The sequence below is a fragment of the Molothrus ater genome, chromosome 2, assembly GCF_012460135.2.
Source record: "Molothrus ater isolate BHLD 08-10-18 breed brown headed cowbird chromosome 2, BPBGC_Mater_1.1, whole genome shotgun sequence".
Taxonomy (NCBI): Eukaryota; Metazoa; Chordata; class Aves; order Passeriformes; family Icteridae; genus Molothrus; species Molothrus ater.
The window spans coordinates 39,905,487-39,933,465 of record NC_050479.2 but is presented as its reverse complement, the minus strand read 5'-3'; the positions used below and the strand labels follow the sequence as shown (position 1 = coordinate 39,933,465).

General features: G+C 38.3%; 1 protein-coding gene across 1 annotated transcript; it reads left to right on the top strand.

The window, feature by feature from the left end:
* The first annotated feature begins 14 nt into the window (after nucleotides 1–14).
* On the top strand, nucleotides 15–27,943 carry TM9SF2 (transmembrane 9 superfamily member 2). The gene is made up of 17 exons (XM_036381877.2): nucleotides 15–310; nucleotides 4,979–5,046; nucleotides 6,105–6,198; nucleotides 6,899–7,026; nucleotides 11,150–11,279; nucleotides 12,816–12,940; nucleotides 13,804–13,915; nucleotides 15,826–15,905; nucleotides 16,001–16,109; nucleotides 16,233–16,365; nucleotides 16,617–16,736; nucleotides 18,903–18,960; nucleotides 19,615–19,774; nucleotides 21,232–21,383; nucleotides 22,393–22,504; nucleotides 23,115–23,286; nucleotides 27,277–27,943. The coding sequence occupies exons 1-17, from the start codon at nucleotides 179–181 to the stop codon at nucleotides 27,342–27,344; spliced, it is 1,953 nt and encodes a 650-aa protein (XP_036237770.1). The 5' UTR covers nucleotides 15–178; the 3' UTR covers nucleotides 27,345–27,943.
* Nucleotides 27,944–27,979: the final 36 nt, after the last annotated feature.

Here is a 27,979-nt window from a genome sequence, read left to right as displayed (position 1 = left end):
CGGTCTGGCGGCCCCGCGCGCGGCGGGTGACGACGTGTCGCGCGCGCGAGAGGGGGGAGCCGGAAGCGGCGCGGCCGCGTCAGGGCGCGCGCGGGGGGCGAGAGACGGAGCCGCGACCCCGCTGCCGCCCAGCGACCCCGGCCCCGCCGGCCCCTGCCCCGTGGTCCCACGGCCGGACATGGCTCTGCGGCGGCTTCTCCTCATCGCTGCCGCGCTGGCGGCGGCCACCGCGCCCGCCGCCGCCTTCTACCTGCCGGGCCTGGCGCCCGTCAACTTCTGCGAGGCCGGCAAGGAGAAGCCCGAGTGCAAGGTGAGCCCGGGGGGCGCTGAGGGGAGGCCCCTGAGGCCGCCCGGGTGCGGCGCGGCCTGGGTGTTGTCCCCCTGCCGCGGGGCTGCGTGGTGGAGTTTGTCCGGAGGGGTTGGAGCCACCTCGCCGTGCCGTACCGGGGCTGTGGCCGCCGGGGCCCCGAGCGTGGTTCCGTTCCCGCTGTGCTCAAGTTGCTCACAGAATTGTTAGGGTTGGAAGGGACCTCTGGAGACACCCGGTCCAGCCCCCCTGCCAAGGCAGGGTCACCGGGAGTAGGTGACACAGGAGCGCGTCTGAATGTCTCCAGAGGGGGAGACTCCGTGACCGCCTGGGCAGCTGTTCCAGTGCTCTGTCACCCTCAGCGTAAAGAAGTTCCTCTTCGTGTGGAGGTGAAACTTCTTGTAATTTAGTTTATGACCATTGCTCCTTGAAAAGGAAATTGATGAGACAGAGGACCCAGGGGAATGGCAGAGGTGCTTGCCTGGCTCAGCTCCGGCCTGGCTGGATGACCACGATCCCTCCGAGGGAAGGAGAGAGCTGTCGGCTCATCCTGTGAGTTACGGCCACGTCGGAGAAGTAGGAAAGTAGGAAGCTCCGGCCGGTTATCTCTTGTGTCCTTTCAAATCCCTGCAGGAAAGCTGCAGCAAGAAAGGATGGCAGTGACAGGTCATGCCGAGGGGTGTGTGTGTGTGATTCTTGGCAGGAGCGAGCAGCTGGTGGCTGGAGCAGATATCAAAGTAAACATCCCGTAACATTTTCCTTGCTGTGTCTTCCTGGCTGCAGGAACCTGAAGTGTAGGGGCTGCCGGGGCCCGGAATGTCAAGTGAAGCTTAAACTTACCTTCATGTCTGCAGAAGGGACAAGCAAAGTTTGCATAACCAAGTAACTCATTTGTAAGGATATTGGTGGGGAGCATTCATGTAAATCTCCTCTGATGAAAAATCATCTTTGCTCCTTTGGGGCACGTTTTGAAGTTGTTTCCTGCTGCTGTGATGGAAATTACAGCAGACTATGCTTTAATACTTGAATGAGAAAGTTCAAGACTAATCAATTTTATGATCCATGGTCTTACTACTGTAGAAAGCGGCTGTCTTGCACTTTCTGAGCTCTCAGTTTCTGCATTGCATGAAACACTGGTTCATAATTCTTCAGAATAAGAGCCTGCTTAAAACTGTATGCTTTTGGTAAATACCATGTGCTGACTTTATCCTTCTGCTGTCCTGAATCAGCCGAGCTGGGAATAAACTAAGCACACAATGAAGGCAGTTCAGTTGTAGTAGTAAAATGTCCTGTGGACATTCTTTTATAGGACTACAGAAATGGTGTTTGAAGTGACCTCAACAGGTCACATACTGCAAGCCTCATGAGTATGGAGCATGAGAGGACAGAAAGCACCACTCTTGTCAACACTAGATCAACTCAGCTCTACCTTTGTTTAAGCAAGCTTTGGAAACATCCAAGCATGTAGCCATCTCCTCCCTGGGTGACCTGTTAGAGTGCTGCACCACCCTCTTAAGGAATGGGTTTTTTCAAATACAGGCTAAAGCTTTCAAGCTGCAGTTTGTGTTTTTTCACATCCCTGAAAAACATTACAATGTTTGGATTATTCCTGTTTTAAGCTTGTAGAAGGCAGATTTATTTTTTAAAGTCAGGTGGATTTCATAGCCTACTGCATTTTGTAACCAATCTGAGACACTTATGGGGTGATCTTTCTCAGATATCTCTGCAGTTTTATTCCTCATAAAACATGTACAAAATGTTTGTCTTCTCCTGAGATTTTATCATTTAATAAATGTGACATGAGGTACTTGGGTACTTTAAATGTACCACCAGCAGGCAGCTGAACACCTTGACAGCTGTAGTAGTGCAAAAAATCTTTCTGCAATTAGCCACCTCTTTGCAATTTCCATATTAGATGTAGGCACATGGAGAAGTCTAAAGCACTCTTCACATCTAATTCTCTCCATGTAGTCTGCAGCTGAATGTACTCTGGTTCCTGGTAAGGAGAAACAATATATGATTGGATTATTGCTGTATCACATTTATGTAAGTGGATAAAATTAAGCTTCCTTGGACAGGCTTCATTTCTCACAGGTTTCTTGCAGTTCTCACTGTTAATTACAATGTCAGTAATAGTGCATTTTCCTCTGCCTGAGGATTTCAATCCACATGCCAGATCTCAATACCTACTATTTGTTTGTTATGATCCCTGTGATCTCCTGTCCTGTGTTGGTGAGGTGGGATGAGATGTTGTTAATGGGGCATGTAGCTAAGAACAGTGAGACCTGTGGCTTTCCCCCTATCTCCAAGTTTCCTGCTAATCTGCTTGGGCAAACTCAGTTTGGCTGCTTCTTCTGGTTTTGTTTAGAATACTGTCAGAAATGGAATGGGATCTATGCAGACTTAAATAGTAATTCTTGCCTAAAGATTAAGAATCCTTACTCAGTTTTAAAAAATCCTGATTGCTCCAAAAAGGGTTTGGTGTTGTATGGGAAATGGTTTATCAAATATGCTGATCTGCAATCATGCATGTAATTCTTAGGAAAAATTGCAGCATTCAGTAAATCTCCTCCGATGAAAGTAGCTGATTTAAGGCCATGGTTCTGTGGCCAGCTGAGGCAGTCTAATTCCCTGCTGCTGAGAGTGAGAGATTTCATTGCTGCCTTCCCCTGGGCAATGTGTTCCTGTCCTCTGCATTCACTCAGCTGTGTTACTTGTTGTGGTTTTGAGCTTAACATGGCAGGAAACTATCCAACTTTTTGCCAGTCTAGTTTCCTGTTGTGTCTGGGAGTTGAAGTGACTTACAGAGTTATGGCAAGCATAGACTACCCAGAGGTGAGCAGCAGGTCTGCATGGCTTGGGGCAGGGGAAAGATGAGCCTGAAGGTGTGTCTTCACTTAGTGGGTCATGCTAACAGCTCACAGAACTTCCTGTGTCTCCCAGGACTGCATCCTGACTTGCACATGGACAGCTAAGTCATATCAGTAAAACACGGTACCCAGCTGAAGTATCTGAGCTACAGATACATGTGAACATTTCTGGCTTTTCTTTTTCTCCAGAATTTCTTGGTTTGGCTAAACTTGAGTGAATTTTCATAGGGAGGAAATGCTCTTCTGTTGGTAAGAAAATAGATGGCTTGCTGTTGAAAGGGAGAGGGTTTGTTCTTGAGGGCATTCACCTTTGCTTTGCTCTTCAGCTTTTGTCTGATTACACAGTAAGACAGCTCAGTTTGTGTTGTGGTTTAACCCTAGCTGGCAACTAAGAACCACACAGCTGTTTGTTCCCTGCTGACCCCAGTGAGATGGTGAGGAGAAACAGGGGGAAAAGTAACTTGTGGGTTGAAATAAGAACAGTTTAATCGGAAAAAAATACTCCTACTACTAATGACACTAACAATAACAATAATTTTAATGAAAAGGAGAGAGAGAGAGGTGGGCATGAAACCCAGGCAAAACAAGTTGCACCGTACAATTGGTCACCACCCACTGATGGATGCCCAGCCCATCTCAGAGCAGTGATCGTCCCCTTCCAGCCAACTCTCCCAGTTTATATTCTGAGTGTGGCGTTCCATGGTATGGAGTGGCCCCTTGGCCAGTTCCCTTCCAGCTTTTTGTGCACCTCTGTGCTGGCAGAGCATGGGAAACTGAAAAGTCCTTGACTCAGGGTAAGCACTACCTAGCCACAACTAAAACTTCAATGTGTTATCACATTATTCACTCACTGAATACAAAACACAGCAATGTGCCAGCTACTAAGAAGTAAATTCTGTCCCAGCTGAAGTGAGGACAGCCTGCTATGATACTAAGAACTGCTCTTCAAAACTTTTTCGTTTAAGTCTTTTGCTGTTTAAGCCCATTAGATTGATTTACTGTACAAGCAGATAACTGCCAAAAGCAGTGTACAGCAAACATTTGAAATTTATTGGAACTGCAAGACTAGAATAAGGGAAGGGATTTTGAGACTAAGAGGGTAGAGTGAGAGTCCTCTCCCTTTCAATAGAAGCGGAGTAGCCCATCTGTAATTAATGTATATAGATTAAACTAGTCTGAAACCACAGTAGACTGAATTTCAGGTCCTTACTCGAATTGATAGAGTTAGTGAAAAACTTCTATAGGAAGATAAATGTGGGTATCCTTGCCTTCTCTTTGTAAAGAGATTCTGTTGAAACTTAAAATGTATCAGTCTGAATGCATTGTTGAAATTATCGTAGTTCAGTTTATAGTTACTACACATATAAAATTGTGGAGCATCCTTAATTACAGGAAGAAGTACTGGTCTCATCTGCACTTTCCTTCATGTTCTTTTAAGACTTCTATTACACAAAAGTTGTGGTGATGACTAATATGACTCTAACTTGGTACATTAAACTCAAACACTGGCAGCTGTGCTAATGATATTATTTTTGTGCATGATTTCCTGCTATCTTGTAGTTGGAGTGGTTATGTTAGCCTTTAAGTGTTTTTGTCATATGGTCACTGCTTTTGTGATGGTTAGATAGTGCCTTACTTGTGCTCCCAGCAGATACAGTTCATTACACATCAAGATGTACCATTACACAAATCTTGCATTTTCAGCTTTCCTTAACCTTATTCAAACAAATCTATTTTTATATATCCTTGGGAATTGAAGGAGTACTTTAAATGTAACTGCTGGTTATCTCTGCTCTTTCAGTCTGGAATCGAGCTGTTTGTGAACAGGCTTGACTCAGTAGAGTCTGTCCTCCCCTATGAATACACTGCGTAAGTACATTACACCGTTTGTCCTATTTTAATTGTCATTTTTTCCAAAAAGATGGAAATACCTTATAGTATTATCTACTACTTAGAGCAGTGTGCCACCGAGGCATGGCGATTTATTTTGCTAACGTAAGTTTACAAATAACAGAATTTTCAGTGAGCAGATGGATGCCTGCATTGCTTCCTTTGTCTGTTCTCTGCTCATAACTTCAGTGCATGGATTTATAGGCCGTCATGCAGGTTGAATCGCTGTTGTAGTGTAACTGAAGGTTAAAATATGTGTGTATAAATATATGATACTTTACTGCATCAGTTGTCACTGTAGATCAAAGTATTACCTCTGTCTTTGGTAGCCGATGCCAGATGAGTTAAAGTGGTAATGAGGTGCGAACATCCCATCAATTATCTTAATGAGGTGTTAAATGTTTTCTTTGTACACATCATAGGAGTGCACAAAATGTATCAGTGCCTGGTACAACTATGTAAAGTTTTTGCTATAAAGAATATTTTAACTGTTAATATTGAAGAGCTTAAGCACCAGTTATGTCTACACTTTAAAGAACACGAATGTGCTATTTTTAAAAACAGACTGGAAAAACATGGAGGATGTGCTATTAAATGTGTTGGTGAATAAAACTGTAATAACCTGTTTAATAGTGTTTGTTGTAAAGGAGCTGTCTCTGTCTTTTTTATTTTTATTTTCCCTCAAATTCCGGAATCTGGCCTGCATGCTTTTTTTCTGAGAGTCATTATTAAACTCTAGATGAAGATTTAATTCTTGTCTAAAATCCCTGTTCAAATAGGAAACTTCAATTACTCAAAGAAACTTGTGCTACAATGTTCTGAAATAGCTGATGAAGAGACTTCAATGTTGGTTCTGTTTCATCTGGTTTCTTCTCAAACCATGATAGTGATTTTCACACTTCACAGGTTAAATGAAGAAACTGTTATCTACAGGGAAAGCTGTATAGCTCCTTCACTTGTGATGAACATGTTGATTTGGGAACATTATTTGCAGCTGAGACTATTTTATTCATTTTTGTATATTTTCTCTAATTTAGGTTTGATTTTTGTCAAGCAGAAGGAAAGAAGCGTCCATCTGAAAACCTTGGCCAAGTCTTGTTTGGGGAGAGGATAGAACCGTCTCCTTACAGGGTTGGTTCTCTGACACTAATGTGTGCATTCAAATGTAACCAAAGGAGATCAGAATCTTGAAGATGATTTTCACAAGGGCTTTATCTGAGAAACTTCAGCATCTGAAATTCCACACGATAAAAATCTGTCAGTTTAACGTAATTGTAACTTGCAATGCTCTGCATTGTGGGGCTGTACCCTGAAATGCTCTGCAGGTTATCTTCTCTCTTTGGGATCTGACAAAACCTGATTATTGCTGCTCAGCACTCCTGTTTCTTAGAACCAGATCTGAAAATATTGCAGCCATAAAACGGACGAATTATAAATGGTGTTAGCTTGCTGGTCTTTCCTGCTGACTGAAGCTCTCACATTCTCTTCTACAGAGGTAGTAGGAGAGAAAGTTACCAGTTGAAGCTGCCTGTGACAGCATGGCTGCTGAGAGGTCAAATGACTTATCTGGTCAATCGTGGCAGAAAATGTGTGCTAGTTAGTAACAAGGAGCTCTTCCTGTAGGGCTCCTACAGGGAGCACAGGGAGGGGTTTAGAGCACACACCAATACAAAAACCTCCTCTGGAGGGTTGATGTACCTAGTCTCAGTAATTTTTTAGGTGTTTTCATTATAATAGTATAGGCAATGAAATGTATAGGATAAATTGTTATGTACTGAAATAAGACAGTTTGTTACAACCTTTTTGCTCATGAGTCTTTCCTTTTTCTTAGTTCACATTCAACAAGAAGGAGACATGTAAATCTGTTTGTACAAAAACATATGATACCACAAAGCCAGAAGACAAACAGAAATTAGACTTTTTGAAAAAAAGTATGCTACTGAATTATCAACATCACTGGTAAGTTGGTAAGTCTAAAATTCATAGATTGGTTAGTGTAGTATGTTGGTGATAATTTAGTTTATACTTTTGTATTTTCAAGTTAACGCAGATGGAACACTAGATACGTGCGCTTAATATCTTCCTCTTCTCTTTTTGCATAAAATGTCATATTGTTTGCTATCTTCTTAAAAAAATTCTGTCACTTGAAGGATAGGCATGAAGAGCAATGGAAATTAATCTGTTTCTAAACACAAAGCTTTGTGCTTACTGTAAAATACTGCTGCTTTTTTTCACCTGTAAATATAGAAGTTAGTCCTGCCTTAGCTTGAGAAGAGTCTTACAGGGCCTTTATTCTGTTGCTATGTTGTCTTTGTTTTCCTTGAGAGGCCTCGCACTCGCCTTCAAATGCTGTGTCCAGGAGACAGGATCAACAGTTCTGAAAGACTCTTATGCAATGTTTATTTCTCTTCTATGGATGTGAAAGGGAAAGGTGGCCAATGAAAACTAATTAAATAAGTAATTTTGAGGAATGCATAAAGGCTTGGTCCTTTCCTATTCTCTGGGGCCTCTCTGTAACCATCTGATTGACCTTGGAGCTCTGTTTGAGCTCAGACATTGAATCCTTGTTTGATGGGCATTAAGGGTGGTGCAAGGCTGAATGAGTGTGCTGAATCTCAGGCAGATATTCAGTTTCCCAACACTGCACCCACATCCAAGAGCTGTGAAATGTTTATCAGCAGGCTCAGTCTTGACACTGGAAATGTCCCAGCCATGTTATCAGTGTTTAGTGCTTTACATGTTGGCAGGCTCTGCCAACAGCAGCTTTCAGGTGCAAGAATAGAAGGAACAACTTAGGCATGAGTTCCTGAGGCATGTCTTAGCAAGGAATGCATGAGCATCATTAATTGGTGTCACTCATAGGTATGCTCTAATTCCAAATATGGGCCTCCTGCTTTGTGGGAACAAATGTGTTGGTCTTCATCTATTTGGATTTAAACTTTTTGGGTATTTTAGTAAAAATGCAGGTTGAATGTTGCCACTGTCATTAACTGTTTTTCTGTAATGCTACGTTCCATTCCTTCAATTTTGAAACAGCTGGAAAGGCAACAAGTACATTTTCTACTGCTCTCAAGAACTGATATGGGAAATCCCTTTGTGGGGGTAAACTGTGGTTCACTGATGTAAATGTTCTGGGAGCCTCTTGAAAATGAGTATAGTAGGAATTTGATAGGTTATGTCAGAAGAGTTCACAGGCAAGAGTCATATGTTCAGGTAGGTGAACAAGGAGGCCATAAAGAAACTCTGAAATGTACAGCTACTTTTGCAGGGATTTGAAGTGTGTATGCCTAATGCTAAAAGAAGTGGAGCTTCAAACATGCTGGACTTGATTATATTCCTCTTAAATACTGCATATGTTTGTAATATTTGCACCACTTTGAATTTCAGTAATGCATGTGAGTCTGGCATAAAAGGCTCAGCTATAAAAGGTTGTGTATGTTTTGGTGTGTAACTTAAAAATAGCTTCCCAAGACTACGAAGCTTGAAAGAAGATAGTTTTTTTTTAGGAAAACCCATAACTTAAGCTGATAGAAGCTGAAACAGAGCTGTGTAAAATTAATCATACAAAAAAGTACTTCAGACTGGTTTGGTTTTTTTTTTCCCTGTAGATTAAATTGTTTAAAAAATATAATTAGTGTATTCAAGTAGAGGTTTAAGTAAGATATAATTCTGTTTTTCAGTGTGAAAACTTCCCTTGAAATTTAATTTATTTCTTAATTCTTTTAATTGCATTTTTACTGTAGTTTTTTTTCTCTGCCCACTGCCCTAAAACTTAGGGACCAGTGAAAAATCCCTGGTTATGTCTGTTAGTCCTCCTTAGCCACAGCTTCACAAAGTGGCCGTGGCTGGATTTTGTGATTAATGATGCGTGCTCCAGGAGTATGGTACAGAGGTATGTTGTACAGGGATGAACAAGGTAGCATAAGTAGGATTCAGTAGAGGGTTATTATCCAGCTTCAATTTATCATGAAATTCCTGGGGAACACAGATGGTGCAAAATACTTCTAAGGTTTCAAAAGCCACTTAATAAGATTAGGAATTGACATACTGAATTGGACTCAACAGCTATACTGATATCTTGGCTGACTGTTCATCACCAGATGTTCTTGAGAGACATATAAGAACACTGTTGAATAGCATATTTGCTCCACATGTATAATCTCTTCAAGTCATTTTAAATTTGAAGATTAGCTGTGAAAAATGATTTGCTTCTTAAACTACCAATTTGCTCTGGCATTGCTGCTGCTGCTTGAAGGCAGCTCAGGATGTCTTTGCTGCATAGATGCAAAGGAAAGTCTTTACCCAAACAAAACCTACTTGCAATATGTTAATGTTGCTTTGTTTTGATTAGGAGATGAAAACACTAACAAAAGCAAGCAATCTCTCTAGCATACATTATGGAGATAAAATTTCAAGTATACAAGCACAGAATTGATTGAGTTGGAAAAGACCTCTAAAATCATTGAGTCCAGCTGTGGGGTGGGTGGAGCCTGGCTGGACACCAGGTGCCCACCAAAGCTGCTTTGTCACTTCCCTCCTCAAGTGGACAGGGGAGGGAAAATGTAGCAAAAAGGTCAAGATAAGGGTAGGGAGAGATCACTCATCAACTACTGTCATGGGCAAAACTGACTCAAACTGAGGAATTTAGTTTAATTTATTAGCAGCCAAATGAGAGAAGGGTAATGGGAAATAAACCCAAAGCTTAAAACTTCTTCTCCCCACCACTCCCTTCTTCCCAGGCTCAACTTCACTTCCAGTTTTCACCACCTCCTTTGCACAGGGGCGCAGGGAATGGGGATTGTGGTCAGTTCATCACACGTTGTCTCTGCCACTCCTTCGTCCTCAGGACCAGGACTCTCCACACCCTGGCCTTGTGGGGTTGCTCCCATGGAAGAGTTTTTAATGAACTTCCCCAGTGCAAGTCCTTCCCATGGGCTGCAGCTCTTCAGGAACTGCTCCAGTGGGGGTCCCTTCCATGGGATGCAGTCCTTTAAGAGGCTGCTCCAGGTGTGGGTTTCCCATGGATTCACAGGTCCTGGCAAACCTGCTGCAGAGTGGCCTCATCTTTCCATGGGGCCGCAGGTCCTGTCAGGAGCCTGTTCCAGTGTGGGTTTCCCATGGGATCACAGCCTTCTTTAGGGCACATCCACCTGCTCTGATGTGGGGTCCTCCATGGGCTGCAAGCAGATATCTGCTGCCCTGTGGTCCTCCTTGGGCTGCAAGGGGACAGCCTGACTCACCATGGGCTGCACCACAGGCTGCTGGGGAATCTCTGCCTCTGTGCCGGGAGCATTTCTCCCCCATCCTTCTCCACTGACCTTGGTGTCTGCAGAGTTGTACATATTCCAACTCCTCTCTCCAGCTGCAGATGCTGTTGTGAAGAGTTTTTTCTCCCTTTTCTAATCTGTTTCCCAGAGGTGCTGCCTCTGGCCTTGGCCAGCAGGGAGTCTGTTGGAGCCAGTTGGCACTGGCTCTCTCAGACATGGGAGTTCTTACAAAAACAGTTGTTTGATGGCTTACAATTTTTGGTAATGCAAATCATCTAATTAAAATGTTGCATACTCTTTGGTAGCTATAAATGAGGTTAATGATTAGGAATTCACTTAAGTAGCAAAAAAAAAAGCTTTAAGAGTGCTATGAAAAATGTATTTTGCAATGAGGAAGCTGGAGAATTAATAATTTGTGATGTAGGCTTTTAAAAAAAATTTTGTTTTGTCTTAAACTTGAAATTGTCCATTTTAGCTGGTTCAGCAAATTTGATTATTTTGGCCATTATTTAAAGACAAAATAATAAGTTAAATTGTTACAAATTTGGACTGGGTGAGTTTTTGGCTTTGGGCTGTTTTTGCATGGGGACTTCATGAAGCAGTGCCATGAATAGAGTGGTTTCAGTTGAAGAGCTCCATGCTTGTAACTCATTTGGAACTTGGATTGGCAATCAGTGCCATTCCATGGATAGTATTATTCTTGTAGTCAATATTCCAGTAATGAATATAGCAAAGTAGATTAATGTTAATCTGGTTTTGTTTCCATTACACTGTGTATTTTGAAAAATGTTGAAGTGTCACTATGTCATTTACAGGATTGTGGACAACATGCCTGTGACATGGTGTTACGATGTGGAAGATGGCCAGAGGTTCTGTAATCCTGGTTTTCCTATTGGCTGTTACATTACAGAAGATGGCCGTCCAAAAGATGCCTGTGTTATTAATGTATGTTTATGCAATTATATATATTTTTAATATATATTACTTCTTACTAATTTAGAGACCAGCATTTCTCCTGTGTCATGTTTCTATGGTGAGTCCTTGCTATTTTAAGATTACATGTTGCCTAAAGATAGGTGAGTGTTTTGGTCTCTGCAAGTACCTCAATCTGAAAGCCTGATCTAAGCCTAAGAACCTTGTCTCTTATGCTGCATAGTACAGAAGAGCTCTAAAAGATCAGGGGGTGAACATGCATAACATTCAGTATATGTGGAGGGTGAAGGTCATCCTTCATTGCCTAAGAAATGGAAATGTTTGAAGGTTTGGACTTAAATTTTTGTGGGATAGAAGTGTTTTCATGGAAGCAGATTTGCATAGGTGTGTTTGTACCTCTGCGTACTTTTGGAAGGTTTGCTTTTCCTAAAACTGGGAGCTGATGGAAAAAGATTCTCTTGTGATAGATCATATAGTGGAGATCCAGATAAGTGCACTGATATGGTGGAGATCCAGATAAGTGCACTGAAAGCATTATGGAGATAAGAAAGTCCAGGCCAGTCTTTGCCTACCACAGACCTCTTCCATGGCAAGGTCACTGAGAACTTGGGATAGGTTTTTGGGGTTTTTCAGAGTGGTTGGTTTTATTGAATCGATCTTACCAAAGATAACAATTTCTGTGGTTGCCAATTTTGTTTAATTGCCTCCATAATGAGTTGGTTTCAGGGTCTCCATGTGAATGGATGCATTTACGATCAAATATGTAATCTGGCAATATTATTTTAATCTTATTTTAAGGCTTGTTTGTAATTAAAGGAAAATAACCTTTGAATAAATAACTGATGTACTGTAGAAGAACATTTCATTTATGTAACTATTCTTATAAGTGGGGCTGCTCTATGGAAAGGGTGAGGATAGAACACTTTAGAGGTTCTAACTGAATTTCAGTAGACATAACTGTTAAATTACTTGTGAGTTTAACAACCTCTTAAACTAACTAAATTCCAAGGCGATATTTCCCTTCACCTGAGGTTTGCATTCAGCATTCTTGGCTGCTGCTTGCTGTTCATCCCTGTGCATCTTTGATTTCAAAGGTTGTTCTGCCACAGTGAGCATTTATTTGCGTTGTTTTGGGAGGTTCTGTTTAATTTCTGAAAAATAGACTCTTTGTTTTAAAATAGCTGATGCTTTTGAAATGCTTCTAATAACAAAAGTTGTCCCTTAGTTATCTATTCAGGTTGCTACTTAAATAAAATAGGACATTTTCAGTTAAATTGATTAATAAATATATATATATTAAATATTTAAATTAATTTTTCTACTTTTCAATTTTACTAGACTGTTCTTAGCATTAACTTTTCTAACTTATGTTTTTAATGCAAGAAGGCACTTACTGTCTTTATAATTTCCAGTATCTCACATTCATATTTTAGAGCTTCTTGACAGAAAAACTATATGCAGTCTAAAATTCTGTTATGCAGACTTCTGTCTAAGGCTTTGTGATGTCTATATTTTTTGATTGTTTAATATAACTTTTTTTCATTGCAGTCAGAATTTCATGAAAAGGATACCTTTTATATTTTCAACCATGTTGACATAAAAATTTATTACCATGTTGTGGAGAATGAAGCTCTGGGAGCAAGACTAGTTGCTGCTAAACTTGAACCAAAAAGGTTAGTAGTTGAAAGTAACTTGTCATCAAAAAGTCATCCATCCCGAGACACTTGTTTTGATCTGGGAACCTGCTGCTAGTCAGAAATGCTTTCAGATATGTGACCTGCAGATTACCTCTCCTGTTGATTGATGTAGTGTAGTTAGGACAGTCTAATGTAATTTTGTAATTTGATGGACCTTGCTGCACTTTTTCCTACTTGGACCAAGAAAAGATAAAATAAAACCTGTAAGTGTTTTTGGGGTGTGATGAGTGTGTGTGTCCATGCATGTAGAACCCTAATTTCCCTACCAGGGAATATTCTGTCTTGTATCAGAACAGGACACCAGTGCCTGTTGCAGGCTTGACTGGAGTGCAAGATTTGATCTGTTCAACGATCAGGATTTGTGTAGAAAGATTTCACAGATACACTCATCAGTTGTCCTGGTGTCTGTGTGGCTTTTGTACAATTGGTGTCTGTTGTGTTATTTCTTAGCATCTTGTCTTTCATGGTATAACTGAGCTTCTCGCATTGTTGGTTGAGTTGAAAGTATTTTTTCCTGAGAGAAGTTAGTAGTTCTGGTGGTGTAACTTTTAAAATGTTTTGGAAGTTCATAGCAATACTAAGGCTTCTTTCAATTTTGGTACTCTGCTTTAGAGACGGTGCTCTTTTTAGAAGAGACAAATCTTGTTTAAGAAGTTCAAGTTTCAAAAATTCCTGAGCTTAGGATATGTTCCTTATGAGTCCTGAAATTTATGAGACATTAAGTACAATTCTTATATTGAAGGGAAGAATCCTTGGTATGCTTTTCTAAGATGAATGAATTCTTTCTTAAGAATGTTGTCAGTGAAGTGGCTTTCATTCTGTGTCTTGTCTCCCTGCAGTTACAAGCATACTCATCCAGACAACCCTGACTGCTCAGGAGTGCCCATGGATATAAGTAATAAGGCCAGTGGAGAAGTCAAAATTGCATACACATACTCAGTTACTTTTCATGTGAGTACTAAGATTTCTGTGGTGGTTACCTCTTAAAATCATGCATTAGTACTCTGAATTATAAAGATGGACAATTAAAATTGGCTCAGAATAGTAAATTTGTAGCTTTAAAACTTTATTTGAACTGGAATGTCAGAGGTGGCTTGGGATTTGACCACATACATTGCAGTTTTGCATACCAACACACACAAAGTAGATGTGAAACACGTATGTGGTTTTTAAGAGTCACACTTTCCACATCTGCCTAGGTTGTCTGGTAGATTATTTTTCAATCCAAGTTCTTAGGTCTGAGAAATTGTTTCATGTAGGTAGGTTGAAGCTGATAGTTTTCTGCCCTTCTGCTGCAAAAGCTGCCTTCTCTTTAAGGTCTTCCTCCCCTGGAATCCTTCAAAAGAGTAGGAAGCTGGTAGTCTTTGTTCTACTGCTCTCTATTTAAAAGCAGAGGAGCAGTATATCAGGCAACTGCAGGCAGCAATGATAGCTGAATGTTTCTCATTCTGCTGACAAGAGAGGGAGGTTTTGGTTTTGTTTTGGTTTTCCGTAGATGGAGTTTGCTGGACAAACTGTTTATCAAAGTTCCCTACTCCTTCTCAAACTGTTTCCACTCTGAGTTCAAAATACAATAAATAGTATAAGAAATATACTCAGGAGGGATTATATTATGTCTATACTATATAATGATATTGGAGGGATTATATTATGTATATACTATATAATGATATTTTCAGATATTATATCAGTTGTGGTGCTGAAATGAATTTGTATACCGAAAAGCAAGTATTTCTGGAAACCTGTGAGAAGTTAGTAATTAAGAGTGACCTCAGCTTCATATTATTTTATTGTTTGGCCTTAAAAATGACATGCCCAGCTGTGTGTGTGCACCTGTCTTGTGCACAGTGTTACATCAATTGGAGGTAATCTTCTGAATTTCTGTTGGGTTGGCAGACCAGGTCATCTCAGGAAGAGAAAAAAAAGGCAGTTTAGGTATGAGGAAGAATGCAGTTCTGTCCTAGAGTCATTGATACTGGTTTAGAAATTTGTTGCTTCCTTTGAGACATGGTTTTATTATCTCAGTGAACTATATATGTGATCTTGACTACATTTTTTAACCCATTGGATTTTTTTCAAAATCTGGCTTTACTGAAAAGCGCTCTTGCTCTTGTATGTTAGAAATTACTGAAATAACAGCCTGTCAGACACCTAGCCAGTTTTGTTAATTGGTTTGTTTAATAGCCACCATCACCTTGATTAACACTGTCTATTCCTTTTTTCCTGTTTACTCTGCAAAATAAAACAAAGAAATGTTGTTTTGAAGTGTTTTTGATCAATGAATGTTCATTTTGAATAAGTTTAATCTGTTGAAATGCCTGGAGGAATAATTTGCTTCCCTCTGCTAAGTTCTGTCTCCCCACCTGTCCTGCAGTAAAAGCTGTTTGTAATGGGATTGGTATTTGGTACTGAAATGAGGTTGTATGAAAGCAAAGGATAATTTGGACAGAGCATGATGTAGTGAGTGAAATATCATCTGGAGACTGTATAGCATAGCTTAGTTTCTTGATATATGGACTTACATGTGCTAAAAAAATCTGTGTTCTTTCATTATTCTGCTAGTCCATTCCAGATGAACCAATACAGTCCTTGAAGGGAGGGTGCACAATTAAATTAATTTGGTAAGCCTTAATGTCTTAAGAAGACACAAGTGCTCAAATTCAGAAAATATTTTGGTTTAGATTCTATGGTCAAATCTTAGGTTTGCTCTTGGTAGCTGTTATTGAAGTATTCCCTGTAAAGTATGAAACTTGAAATTTCAATTAGTCACAAGATTTAAGATTGCTTTGCACAAACATCAGCTTTCAAATGTATGAGTTGGATACTGACTGTATCTGATGTTCATGTGTTTACTCTTTCAGGAAGAAAAAAATATCAGGTGGGCATCAAGATGGGATTATATTTTGGAATCCATGCCTCACACTCACATCCAGTGGTTTAGGTAAGGAGGAAATTTATTGTACTGCAGTGTTTACATTGCAGTTTGAATGATGATTTTCATTAATTTTCTTTTTTTCTTTTTTTTTTTCTTTTCAGTATTATGAATTCCCTGGTGATTGTCCTCTTTCTGTCTGGAATGGTAGCTATGATTATGTTGAGGACACTCCATAAAGATATTGCAAGATACAATCAAATGGATTCCACTGTAAGTCTAAAATGTAGTTCCTAAAATTTATTTGGAATGTAATTTTTCCAGTTAAATGTGTAGCTGTAACAGGCTATTTAAGTTGTAATCTATTGTATTAAAATAGATGTACTTCTTTTACAGGAAGATGCTCAAGAAGAATTTGGCTGGAAACTGGTTCATGGTGATATTTTCAGGCCCCCAAGAAAAGGAATGCTGTTGTCAGTTTTTCTAGGCTCTGGCACACAAATCTTAATAATGACTTTTGTTACCCTGTGTAAGTAAAGTGAGGAGGATTTAGTTGATTGTACATGATTTTTCACTGCTAACTGCATGGTGCTAGTAAAAATAGCAGTATCATTTTGTCTAGAAATTTCATTAAAGTCATTAGAAACAGCTGAGCTGATGTAGTAGACATGCAACTTAGTACACACAAATTGTAAGATAACTGATGTACTGGCTTTAAGTCAAACATATAGTCTAAGGTTTCTAACATCATTTCTAAAATTGTGCATCTCTGCTTCACAGTTTTTGCTTGCCTGGGATTTTTGTCACCTGCTAACAGGGGAGCTCTAATGACCTGTGCTGTAGTTTTGTGGGTGCTGCTTGGAACTCCAGCCGGTTATGTTGCTGCCAGATTCTACAAATGTGAGTAATAGTTACTGAAAATGACAAGGCTTAAGTTCATTAACATAAATTATCATTACAGGACTGATTTTTATTTTGCTGCACTGTTTGTAGCTTCCCTCAGGGCAACGTGGGGAAACGTACTTTCCTTAACAACAGAATATACATGTATAGAACACTTAACATAGTTACACTGGTTTTGATGTAATCATGCCTAAAGACCCTGAATTGCTCTTGCTGCTGTGTATTTGTGAAATTAAATAATAGTAGTACTAAGGTCATTACATCTTCACATCAGACTGTTTTCTGCTTCTGTTTCCTGTCAATGTGGGGACTGTGTAAACCTGCATTGAGTTTTAGCTGTGGATGTTGCTTGGTAACACACACCTGCACCCCCAAATTGTGAACCTCAGTTCTTGCATGCCTGAGATTGGTGACCTTTTTTTAGCTAGCTCCCAGGTATTTTGGAGAATAATGCTTATTGGACTGTGGCTGGAGCACGGGGAGAAGGACTGTTCTGTAGTTGTAGAAACCAGCCCTGTGGTGTCTGGGCCCCTGACAGGAGTTAGTTGATACTGTTCTCCCTCACTGATCCCAGCCATTGTTTCAAGACCTGCCTGGCTGCCAGCCTCAGATGGTTTACCCCTTTACTGTCTGATTTATTTTAAGGTGAAAAAGCATGGCATGTCACATACAGCTTGTTGTAATTACCTTACTCAAGGTGAAAGGTTTTTTGACTTGAGAGAAACGGATCTTTTGAACTACTTTAGTTGTGAATATATGGGGCTACAGGAGAAGTTTATTTCAGAACTTCAGCCTGGCAGTAGATACTAGAGATCTTCCTTCTTACCATTTTGTAGTTTTCACGTGGGGAAAAACTGTGGGAAAAGTGAGTTTGTATCTTGTAGGGAGTTTTTTGCATAGTGGTGGTGACATGAAAATGAAGTATTCCTAATATCCAAGCCAGTTAAGATTTAAACAGAAGGAAATTTTAGTACTAAGAGCATAATTGAGGATAGAATTATTCTTGATATTCTGGTGTATACTGTGTGTTTTGAAGGATATTTTGAAGTGTATTAATGGTAAATTGAATCCTATGTCTTTGGGAAATGTAGTTTTTAAGGATAAAATTTAATATTTTATTTATTGGTAATCACTTAGTTGATACTTGAATGTTGTGTTTAATTACTAAGATAGTGAATGACTGATCCAGAGATATTTTCGTTGTTATAACAGGAAGTGGTTTATACCCTGTATTAGAGCATGTAAACATGAATGGGGTTTTGTTAATAGTACACAAAGTAATGTGATGTATTAAACAAAATGCAGCTGAAACAGATATCCAATTTTAAAAGTTGGGGTTTTTTTCAAAATTGCATTTAAAAAGTGAAACATGAGTTGAAATTAAATGGTTAATCTTAATAACTGCTGTCACATTCTACCAAGTTTTTATGAAGAAATAGAAACTTAATTAAAATCATTCTAACCATAATCACTTCTGACTCTTGAAATAAAGAAGCATGTCATTATGGCAGTGCTCAGATGAAATTATCTGCTTCACTGCACTCCAGCAGGATATTTTCATTTGAAAGTATATTGACTAGAATTTTTATCAGCATAGTGCAAATTCATAAAGATTTTCTTAAAAAAGCTATCTTTGGTCTTTTGGTATCACCACTGCTTAATGCTGTTAAGACTCAAGAGAACATCACTACTTCTGTAAGCGTGTTAGTTCTGACTCTTCTGTAAGATTCATAGGCAAGAATTATTTCAAGAAAACTGTTAAGCTTGGTTTTCACATATTTATGTATCTTTACCTACTGAAACCTGCAGTCAAATGCTGGAAAGCTTAAATTTCTTAATCACTCCAGGTTTAAAACATTTTTTAAAGATTTAGAAATATTGCAAATCTGCTCCCTCCTTTTAGTAGATAAAGTCGTCAGAAACACAGTTTTAGTTGGATACCTTTCCTGACCTTGGTCTGAGACGTTTTGCTTTGAAGTTCTGTGCTTAAGCAATAGGATAAGGAAATCCAATTTTATTACTGAATATTTAGTTTACTGGTTTTGGGCATGATAGCACATTATTTGAGTATTTGCAAGCTAAGTAGAACAGGTAAATGGACTGGAAAATTAATAGTTGAACTTAATGCATGTTTTAATCTCTGTCAAATGTTTTAAAATACAGCATTTGGAGGTGAGAAATGGAAAACAAATGTCCTGCTGACATCATTCCTTTGTCCTGGGTAAGTTGAGAATATTGTCATGATTAAGAGAATTAAATTGCATCTCTGATGTGCATAGCTAATTTTTTAGGTTTCAGCTATACAAGTAAATCTTACATTGTCCCTTTATTCCGGGAGCTACGAGAGTATCATGGTACTTTTGACAAAGATGAGTAGGTTAGTGGCATATCATCCTTTGATTTTTTTTTTTTTCTTTTGTAAGCATTTGTTTACTCTCACCACATGAAAAGGTTGATTAGGAAAAAGCATTATGATAGTAATAAGTTTGAGGCCCACTTTTTCATTGTTTTCTTTCATTCTCTGGACTGCACTATTCTGACTGCACTGTAGTCAGTCTTATATAGTGTCATATAATGTATAACCACTCTGATAATTTTTTCCACTTAATCACAGCAAGCAGTCTTACCCTGAAGTGTAGTTAAGACAAGCATATATTTGAAATAGCTTAGTTGGAACGTCAGTGCCTGCTGGAGTTCAGTCCCACTAGATTAACAAAGAATTGCTTGTCTGATCTCTTTGTTTTCATATTTTGTGTGTGTCATTTGGTTTTAGCAGAGATTTATGCTAAAATCTCAAAACAGTGCCATTGTTTTGTCAAGGTTACTGAATGTTCAGAAGTATTTCTGTGCTCTAAGTGTGCTCTGTGTTTTTCAGAATTGTATTTGCAGATTTTTTTATCATGAACCTCATTCTCTGGGGAGAAGGCTCTTCAGCAGCTATTCCGTTTGGTACCTTGGTTGCTATTTTGGCACTCTGGTTTTGCATATCTGTACCACTGACATTTATTGGTGCCTATTTTGGGTTTAAGAAAAACGTAAGTGTTTCTGAGAATTTGTTTTTTTAAGTATATACATACATAAACACACACAAATATTTGTCTCTGTATAGGCCATGACTGAGGTAGCACCTTAGCTAGTTGCACTGTTGGCTCCAGTTCAGTTCAGTTGCTTTAGAACTGCCTTAGAGAACCAGTCTTGGTATTCCAAGGCTGTGACACATGATTGGTGGCAGTGATACTTCTCTGCAGCAAATTGGATTGTCATTCTATTTAATTGAGTGACTGCTACAGATAAATAAGTGATATGAGCATTTTTATTTTAATTAGCATCTTTTTCATAGACTAAAACAAGTACTTGACCCAGCAAGCAGGAGGGAAAGCAAATTCTGCATTTCTGGGTTTCGTCATGTATTTCTTGTTCCTGTCTGCCCTCTACACTGAGGATGTTTCCTGATCAAATTGCTAGAGTTCTGTGAAATCTGTTTGCATAAGTGTTCTGTAAATGGTTATCTCTGCTTGGCAGACATTAATTGTGATTTACTCCTAAACGAATCAATTTTACATATTTTTATGAGGGCTCTTTGTGACCAAACATTTAATAATTTGGTGACCAAATAAATAATGAGATTCGTTCTTTTTTTCTTTTTTTTTTCTTAAAAAACTATTTACTGTCCCCCACAAATAAATTTCTATAAGTGCAGATACATTTGTAGGTTTTCTCCTGCATAGGAAGCCAGGATTCTGTCTCTCTGTAGATCTCTTGTAATACCTTCAGAGAATATTGTTTTAGTAGGCTCTTTTTAATTCAGTGGTTTTTTTTTCTGATAACCATGTTGAAATTCCATCGAGTTCCCCTGCATTGTACAGGTGTGTACATCTTCTTTTAAGGAGGAAGGAAGGTTTGATAAGCTAATAAGGCAATGTGGTAGGTGTCACAAAAACTTGGAAATCAAATCAGAAAGGAAGTATCTGTTGATGTTTTTGATGTAATTATTATGAAAGCCAAAAGATACAGAGTATGGATGTATCTTACAGTGCTTTACGTTGTTTTCTCTCACCATGCTGATCCATGCATGTGTCTTGAATTAGGATTAAATTGCCAGATCGAGTCCTTTCAGTAAGTTTATCCTAGTGCAATTTTAAAGTAAATCCTGAAAGACAGCACGCAGGAATTTTTAGAAGGTGAAAGCAGCAATCTGCACCACCACTACCCCAGCTGAAATATGGTAAATCAGCTCAGGCTCTGTAACAGATGGGCAAACATTGAAAGGGAAGTCCAAAATATCTGTCACTATGTTTTCAGTAAGAGCTGTCTTTTAGCAAGTTTGCCAAGCAAGTGTTGGTAACCGAGCTGGAGCAAAAGCAAATGTAGTGTAGCTGGGTATGCACATGCTCAAAATAAAGAGTAGAGTTTGTGCCACCACTCATTACAAAAAGAAAGCAAAAAAGTTTGATACTTTATTTATTTAACTGTTTGTTATTTTTGTTAAAAGGCTATTGAACACCCTGTTCGCACAAATCAAATTCCACGTCAGATTCCTGAGCAATCGTTCTATACAAAGCCATTACCTGGTATTATCATGGGAGGGATTCTTCCTTTTGGATGTATCTTTATACAGTTGTTCTTCATTCTCAATAGTATTTGGTAAGTTCACCATAAATTGGATTTTCTCTGTCATAAAATCTTTCTTTGTGAAAGTTTTTCTTCAAGATGTTTTCCCTGATTATTTGAGGATGCATTGTTACCATACTGGTTCAATAATATTTAAATGTTAATATCTTTTTTATGTTTTAATAATACTCGGTGCCTGTTGTGCTTGTTGGGGTGTGCAGAGAGGTGGCTGTGATATGCTTAGCAATTTACAGCTGACCTACCTTCAGATAGTTTGTTGTTTTCTCATGCTACTCTTGCGACTTCATGGGGAAGTGGCTCTGAAGCTGATATATAGCATATAACTTGACAGTAGTAAAGTTTATTAAAATAAACTTGAGATTTTTTTGGTAGTTGTTATTAGGCTAGAAAAGTATTACTATTCTTGGGAGGAAAGAAAAGAACCAAGAACAAATTCTTGTGAAATCTTTATTAAAAAAGAATAACGATTTTTAAAAAGAAAGCCCCATAGACTAGTGCAGTAGAAGTGAATTTTGATGTGAGCTCACTGACAAACTAATCTACTGTGAGGAATTTGTCTTCCTTCTGGCACAATTTAGTTATTGGATCTTGTTAAACTGTTTCTGAACCTTGAATAGGTGCCTCTACCCAACACAGACAGCTACAGCATTTGACATTTCTTGTTATTTTGGAGCTTTGCCCCTTTGATTGAAATGTGAGGTGAAATCTAGGTTCTTCTGAAGTCAGTGGAAGAGGTCATGCTGACTTCACTGGAACTGTGATTTCACCATTATGTTTAGTCATTTATTTCTCTAAAATCCCAACCAGGGGCATGCTTTGGCCTTGCTTTCTCAGTGTTCTCAGACCAAGCTGCCAAGGTTGCTGTTCTTTAGTTAGAAAATAAATTAGTCAATTGTATGGCTGCACAATTGACAGTTTCAATAGGAAGGGAAAATACTTAAGGTGAAGGTGATGTTACTACCTATGAAGAAATAATAATAGCACAATGGCTATTTAAATTTTTTTTAACTCCCTTTTATAGGTCCCACCAGATGTATTACATGTTTGGCTTCCTGTTTCTGGTATTCATTATTTTGGTTATTACATGTTCTGAGGCTACAATATTGCTCTGCTACTTCCATCTATGTGCAGAGGTAGGAAATATTTCCTCTGTTTTCAAACCTGATAATGTTCTAAGAATGCTTCCAAAAATGTTATTGCTTTTGTAATTGAAAATAAGTATTCCAGAATTCAGCATGAACACTAGTGCTAGATGAGATGTACTTAAACCATGTCTTTAAAAAGTGAAGCAGGCTACTTTTTGCAACTCTTGTAAGAAATATTAAAACCTTGCACTGGGTATTGCTGAGTCAAATGTCACATCTTTAGATTCTCACTCCCTGTTTTCTGAAGGTGCTAAATTAATCCGTTAATTTTGTTCAATCAGAGTGCATTTCAGACATGCCCAACCTTGGGGAAAAAAAATCTCTGTGGCTGAAAATAAGTACACCTGGCTTATTTGGGATTTTAGTATTTTGTGTATTTGCTATTGATCTTAAGGTTACTTATCTCTAATTTTGAATGATGTAATTAAAGCAGTATTGGTTATATATAGTTCTTCTCCCTCTAGATAAAAAAACCCTACAAAAACTTACTTTTGGATAAAGTGATAATAGAGAAAGTAGCTCTACATTCCCTGGTAGGATCAGTGGACTAGAGGTGTACGCAGTATTTCTCACCCATTTGTATTTTCTCTCACTCTAGGACTATCACTGGCAGTGGCGTTCATTTCTCACTAGTGGCTTCACTGCAGTTTATTTCCTAATATATGCAATACATTATTTCTTTTCTAAACTGCAAATCACAGGAACAGCTAGCACCATTTTATACTTCGGTTATACCATGATTATGGTTTTGATCTTCTTCCTTTTCACAGGTAAGTGTACTGAACTTGAATTTTAAATTTTGAATCTGCCTTTAGTTTTGCACAGTAGAATCCTTGGCAAAACTGATCTTGATACAGAATTATAAACTTATGTATGCCTTTTGATTTTTTCCAGGTGTAGCATATTGCAACTATGTGCTTACAAACTTTAATAAAAGAGATAAATGAGGATGAGGCAAAACTACTGCTAACTTGAAGTGTGGCCTATCATTAGGTCTACAAATATGTGATAAATACTTTTCCAGATTTTATTTTTATGATAGTCATATGACAAACTCAGTTTTTAAAAATAAGTTGTCTTTGGAAAAGCACACTTCAAATCACACACAATCAAGTATAAAGTTTACAGTGTCAAGATAAAAACAGCAGATTTTTTGGAATAGCTGGAAGGAAGAGAGAGGAATAAAGGTAGACAAAGAATGCCTTTTTTTAAAATTTACTCTCTTCTGGAATGTATTTACCTGTATCCCAATTGCATTGAAGTGGCATGGGAAGCAGACAGAATTTCTCTAACTTTTTTTTTTTTATCAGACTTGTCAGAACCTTGTAATCTTCATTGTGAGCGTTCGGAAAATACATCTGTCCTTAGGTGCTGCATTTCAATTTCCTCTTCAGTAATTGAGATGAGGTCACAAAATTTTCCATTGTAGTCTTCAGTCAGACAGAAATAGCCCTTGTTTAGGGTGGGAAAATGGCAGTGAAAATACAAGAAGTCTCCTTTCAAACTGATGCAAGAAAGCAGCAACTGCCAACTCCTCAAAAATCTTAAAAATTCTGTGTTCTGCTGCAGCAGAATGCAGTCCTTGTATACTCTGCCCTACAGAGCAGTACTTCTGAGACTACTTTGAACTGATCAATGGTTTAAATAATTTCAGGCTTCATGTTGATGATGACTTTTAATGATTCCACAGTCTTGGATATGTATCTGTGTATAGACACTATCTTTTGAGGCCTCATAGACTACAAATGGCTTGTCATCAGAGCTTTTAATACAAATCACACTATGACTTTTAAGTAGAATTTTCATTTCCACTTAACCTAGGGGAACAAAAATAGTAAAAGAAGAAAGAACTAAGAATGGTGTTCATTTTAAGTATAACTGAATATTTCAAAGACATGTCCACTTCAGCTAAGAAAATATTGAAGCTGTTTGTGGATTGAATGCAGATGATGATGAATGGGAGCAATGGCCTGCAAGGATTTTCTTGGGTCATTGCTGTTTAAAAGGAAGAAATGGGACTTGAGTGCATTATATAATCTCACTGAAAAGTGATCAAGCTGTGTCCCAGAAGTGGTCAGTTTTATCTTCCATCCTTCATTTTAAGTCAGTCCAATGTATTTTGGCATTGCTTGCAGGTAGTTTGTAATTTATGCATCTCTGCTTTTATTCACATTTCTGTACCAGTTTGCAAGTCATTCTGAAATGCCTAGATCAGAGATTCTGCCTCCCTTGCTCAGGTTTTCTTCTTTCTCACCTTACTTTTCTCTTAACCTTTACTTCTGGTCTGGGTGTACTGATAGTTTCATTGAACTAAAAAATCCTAGGATGTGTGGTTGTTCAACTGGAAATGAATGTGTACTGCTGTATGCAGATCAACTTTAAATGCAGTGCAGACTTACAAAGTAGTGTGAAAAACAGTAAGGCCTTACATAAGTGTAAAGACCATTAATTTAGTTTCACCAGCTTTTCCAACAGATGTTCAGCAAGTCTGCCTGTAATAGTAAACAGTTTTGCCCAAAACCAGAATTGTGTTTACCCTGTCTCCTTTGTTCACACTTTGCCTGTGTGCACTAATTCTGGAGCAGATTCCTTCAAGATAAAGGGGATTTACAATAATTTTCTCTGCTGAGACATGGTTTAGCTGCCTTTTGCATCTCAGATACCCATATAATTTCCATCTTTTGCCCTTATTCTTTCAAGTCAGTCATGTCACATGGCATTGTCTAGAGGCATTAAGATGTGTCCACTGCATCCCCTTTTTTCCTTTGCTCACGTGTTCACTTTCAGTTGACCGAGTGGCTGTACAACACCTGTCAGCAAATTTTTAGGGTAGGTTCATAAGCTTGCAAAGATGAGGTGGTTTATTCTCATCCCCTTTCAGCTGCTTTTTGTGGTAGTCATTTGTTTGTAATTGGGACAGTGGAAATGCAAGTCATCCTGTGCAACTAGAACTCAGTTTTCAGTCTTTATGCTCTTTGTTTTTTAGATTTTCAATTTCTATGTTGAAATCAGGGGAGGTTACACTTGAGGTAATTAATTACACAGAATTGTAAAACACTGTGCTTAACAATTTTTTATCTAATTCCCTCAAGATTAAGTGCAAATTACCTTTTAATTTGGGGAAATAATCCTGTTTCTTAAGATTTGAGAAGAATTTTGTCCATTTAGGTTGATATGAATGTAAATGCAGTTATGTTCAGTTCTCTGAGATTTACTGAAGTGCTCTGAGATAAGGATTTACAGAAGAAATCAGAGGTAGGGTAAAGGTACAGGCAGTTCTCCTTTTTTTTTTTTTTTTAAACAAAAGAACATACTAGCAATTTAGCAAAAACTGCTCCCAAAGGCAACTGACTTCCCATGTCAGGATGATAAAAAAGCTAAAAAGAAAAAGTCATAATTGTTGTATGAAAACTATTCTGCTGCTGCCTACTCATCTGTGAAAAATTGTCAGGATGGGGAGGAAGGGTTTTGACGATGCCCTGCTGCTATGTCAGTGTAACACATGCTTCAGGCACTTGCATCCATACTGCATTCCAGGTCATTGATCAGACTCAGCAGGCACAATACCGGGAGCTACATGACAAATCTTTGATTCACAGCTGGGATCACAACTACGTATCATAGTAAATGAATCACTTAAACATCAGTAGTTTAGCAAGCGTAAAGTGAAAAAAAAATGACCATGATATCATTCATAGTTCCTTTCAAGCTTTGATAGACAACAAGTTACCACACAACTTTTGTTGCCCCTCTTACCAAATCTAAAACAAAGGAAGTTTTTTTCCTCTAAAGAACTTCTTGATGCTTGTATAAATTCAGGATATAATTCTAGAAGAGGTACTTGGGCAGAGATCAGATAATCTTCAGGGCTTTTTTCCTGTCCTAGTTTTTGTGGGAAATTAAGGTTCCTGTAACAGGTGTTCTGAGCTGCTGTTTAATCCAGTATCATTCTGATTGAGACTGAATTTTGATGTAATCCAGTTAGATTAACAAAGCCCAACTATATTAACTATTTCACATTCAAAATAATATTTTTGTGAAAAGTTTCTTTTGGAGTTACACAAAAAGAAGGGATGAAGCCACTGGTTTTTTTCTGCTAGAAGGATAAATAATCAGGGAAATTATTTTCATCCTCCAATTTTAGTTCAAATCTGTGTGTACCTTTTGACTGTCGTAAGTATTTCAGAAGTGTTTATTTTTAAGGTATGTAACACCTGTTTTCAGTAGGACTACAAGTTGTGTAGTAACTACACTATGGTTTGAAATTTGTATTAACTCAGTCTGTGGAGAAATAAAGGTGGTGCTCTAGTTTTCCAAGACCTTAAAGTATTGCTAAGTAATGGGAACTCTGATGTTATTATGTTTATTAAACATAATAACAATGTTCTGACAGCTGAGCAGATGAGATAAAGTGTGTGTGAGTAGTCACTGAGAAAGGGTGAAATGGAGCAGTGTGAAGGAGTGGGACTGCAGCATACTGGAACAAGAAGAACAAAAAAGTAAACAGAAACATCTTACTACTAGAGTGTTCCACATGATCTATTCTGTGCTCCTGAAAATAATGAGAGGTTACAGAGTAGTTTATGCCTTTAAGGTCTGAGTACTGTCTGTAATTTTCCATTATCTGATGTGATTGATGTTCTGAAGGCTAAGGACAGCAGATCACATATACATATATCCTGACTTATAAACTATGGATAGAAATTAGTGTCTCCTGTGTCAGTGTTCTAACACATCATTTTCTTTTTTCTCTCTTTTAGGGACAATTGGATTCTTTGCATGCTTTTGGTTTGTAACCAAAATATACAGTGTAGTGAAAGTCGACTGAAGAAACCGATGTAAAGAGTTAACAGAGAAGAGGTTTAATCTTCATTAACCTAACTTAAAAACCTGGTCTCGTTGATGAACTTGAGCTTTATCAGAAGTATTGGCTTCCTGTTCTTTGAGAATGATACTGAAATGCACCTACTTTTCCACTAACACGTTTGTATTGTGACTTAACAACCTGTTTTCATTCAAACCTTAATGAAGATCAGAGTTACAATATTTATGCATTTGTAAATACAACTATACTTTGAAAGAAATGTTAAATTCTAATGGCAGAATAGAAGTGGCTGTATTACACAACTTAATGATACTTCTGATCAAAGTACAACTGTAAATAGGTTTTTCTAGCTTGGTAGGTGGGATGATTTATTTTTCTTTGAGGGAAATGAGAACTTTTTATTATGCTAACTTTGAAGGATGACTCTTTAAGAGGTGTTGCTTTTAGTCTGGATGTGATTTTTATTTTTTACTGGTGTTACGTCCATAAATATTCTGATTTCTGTGACTTAATTAGTTTTGGTGTTCTTGGCCTTTTAAACTATGTGCCTCTGAGTCCTTGAATTTATAAATTCATAATCCAATAAAAGTTGTAAAAATGTCTTCATTGACTTATTACATATTAGAAGTTCATAAAAA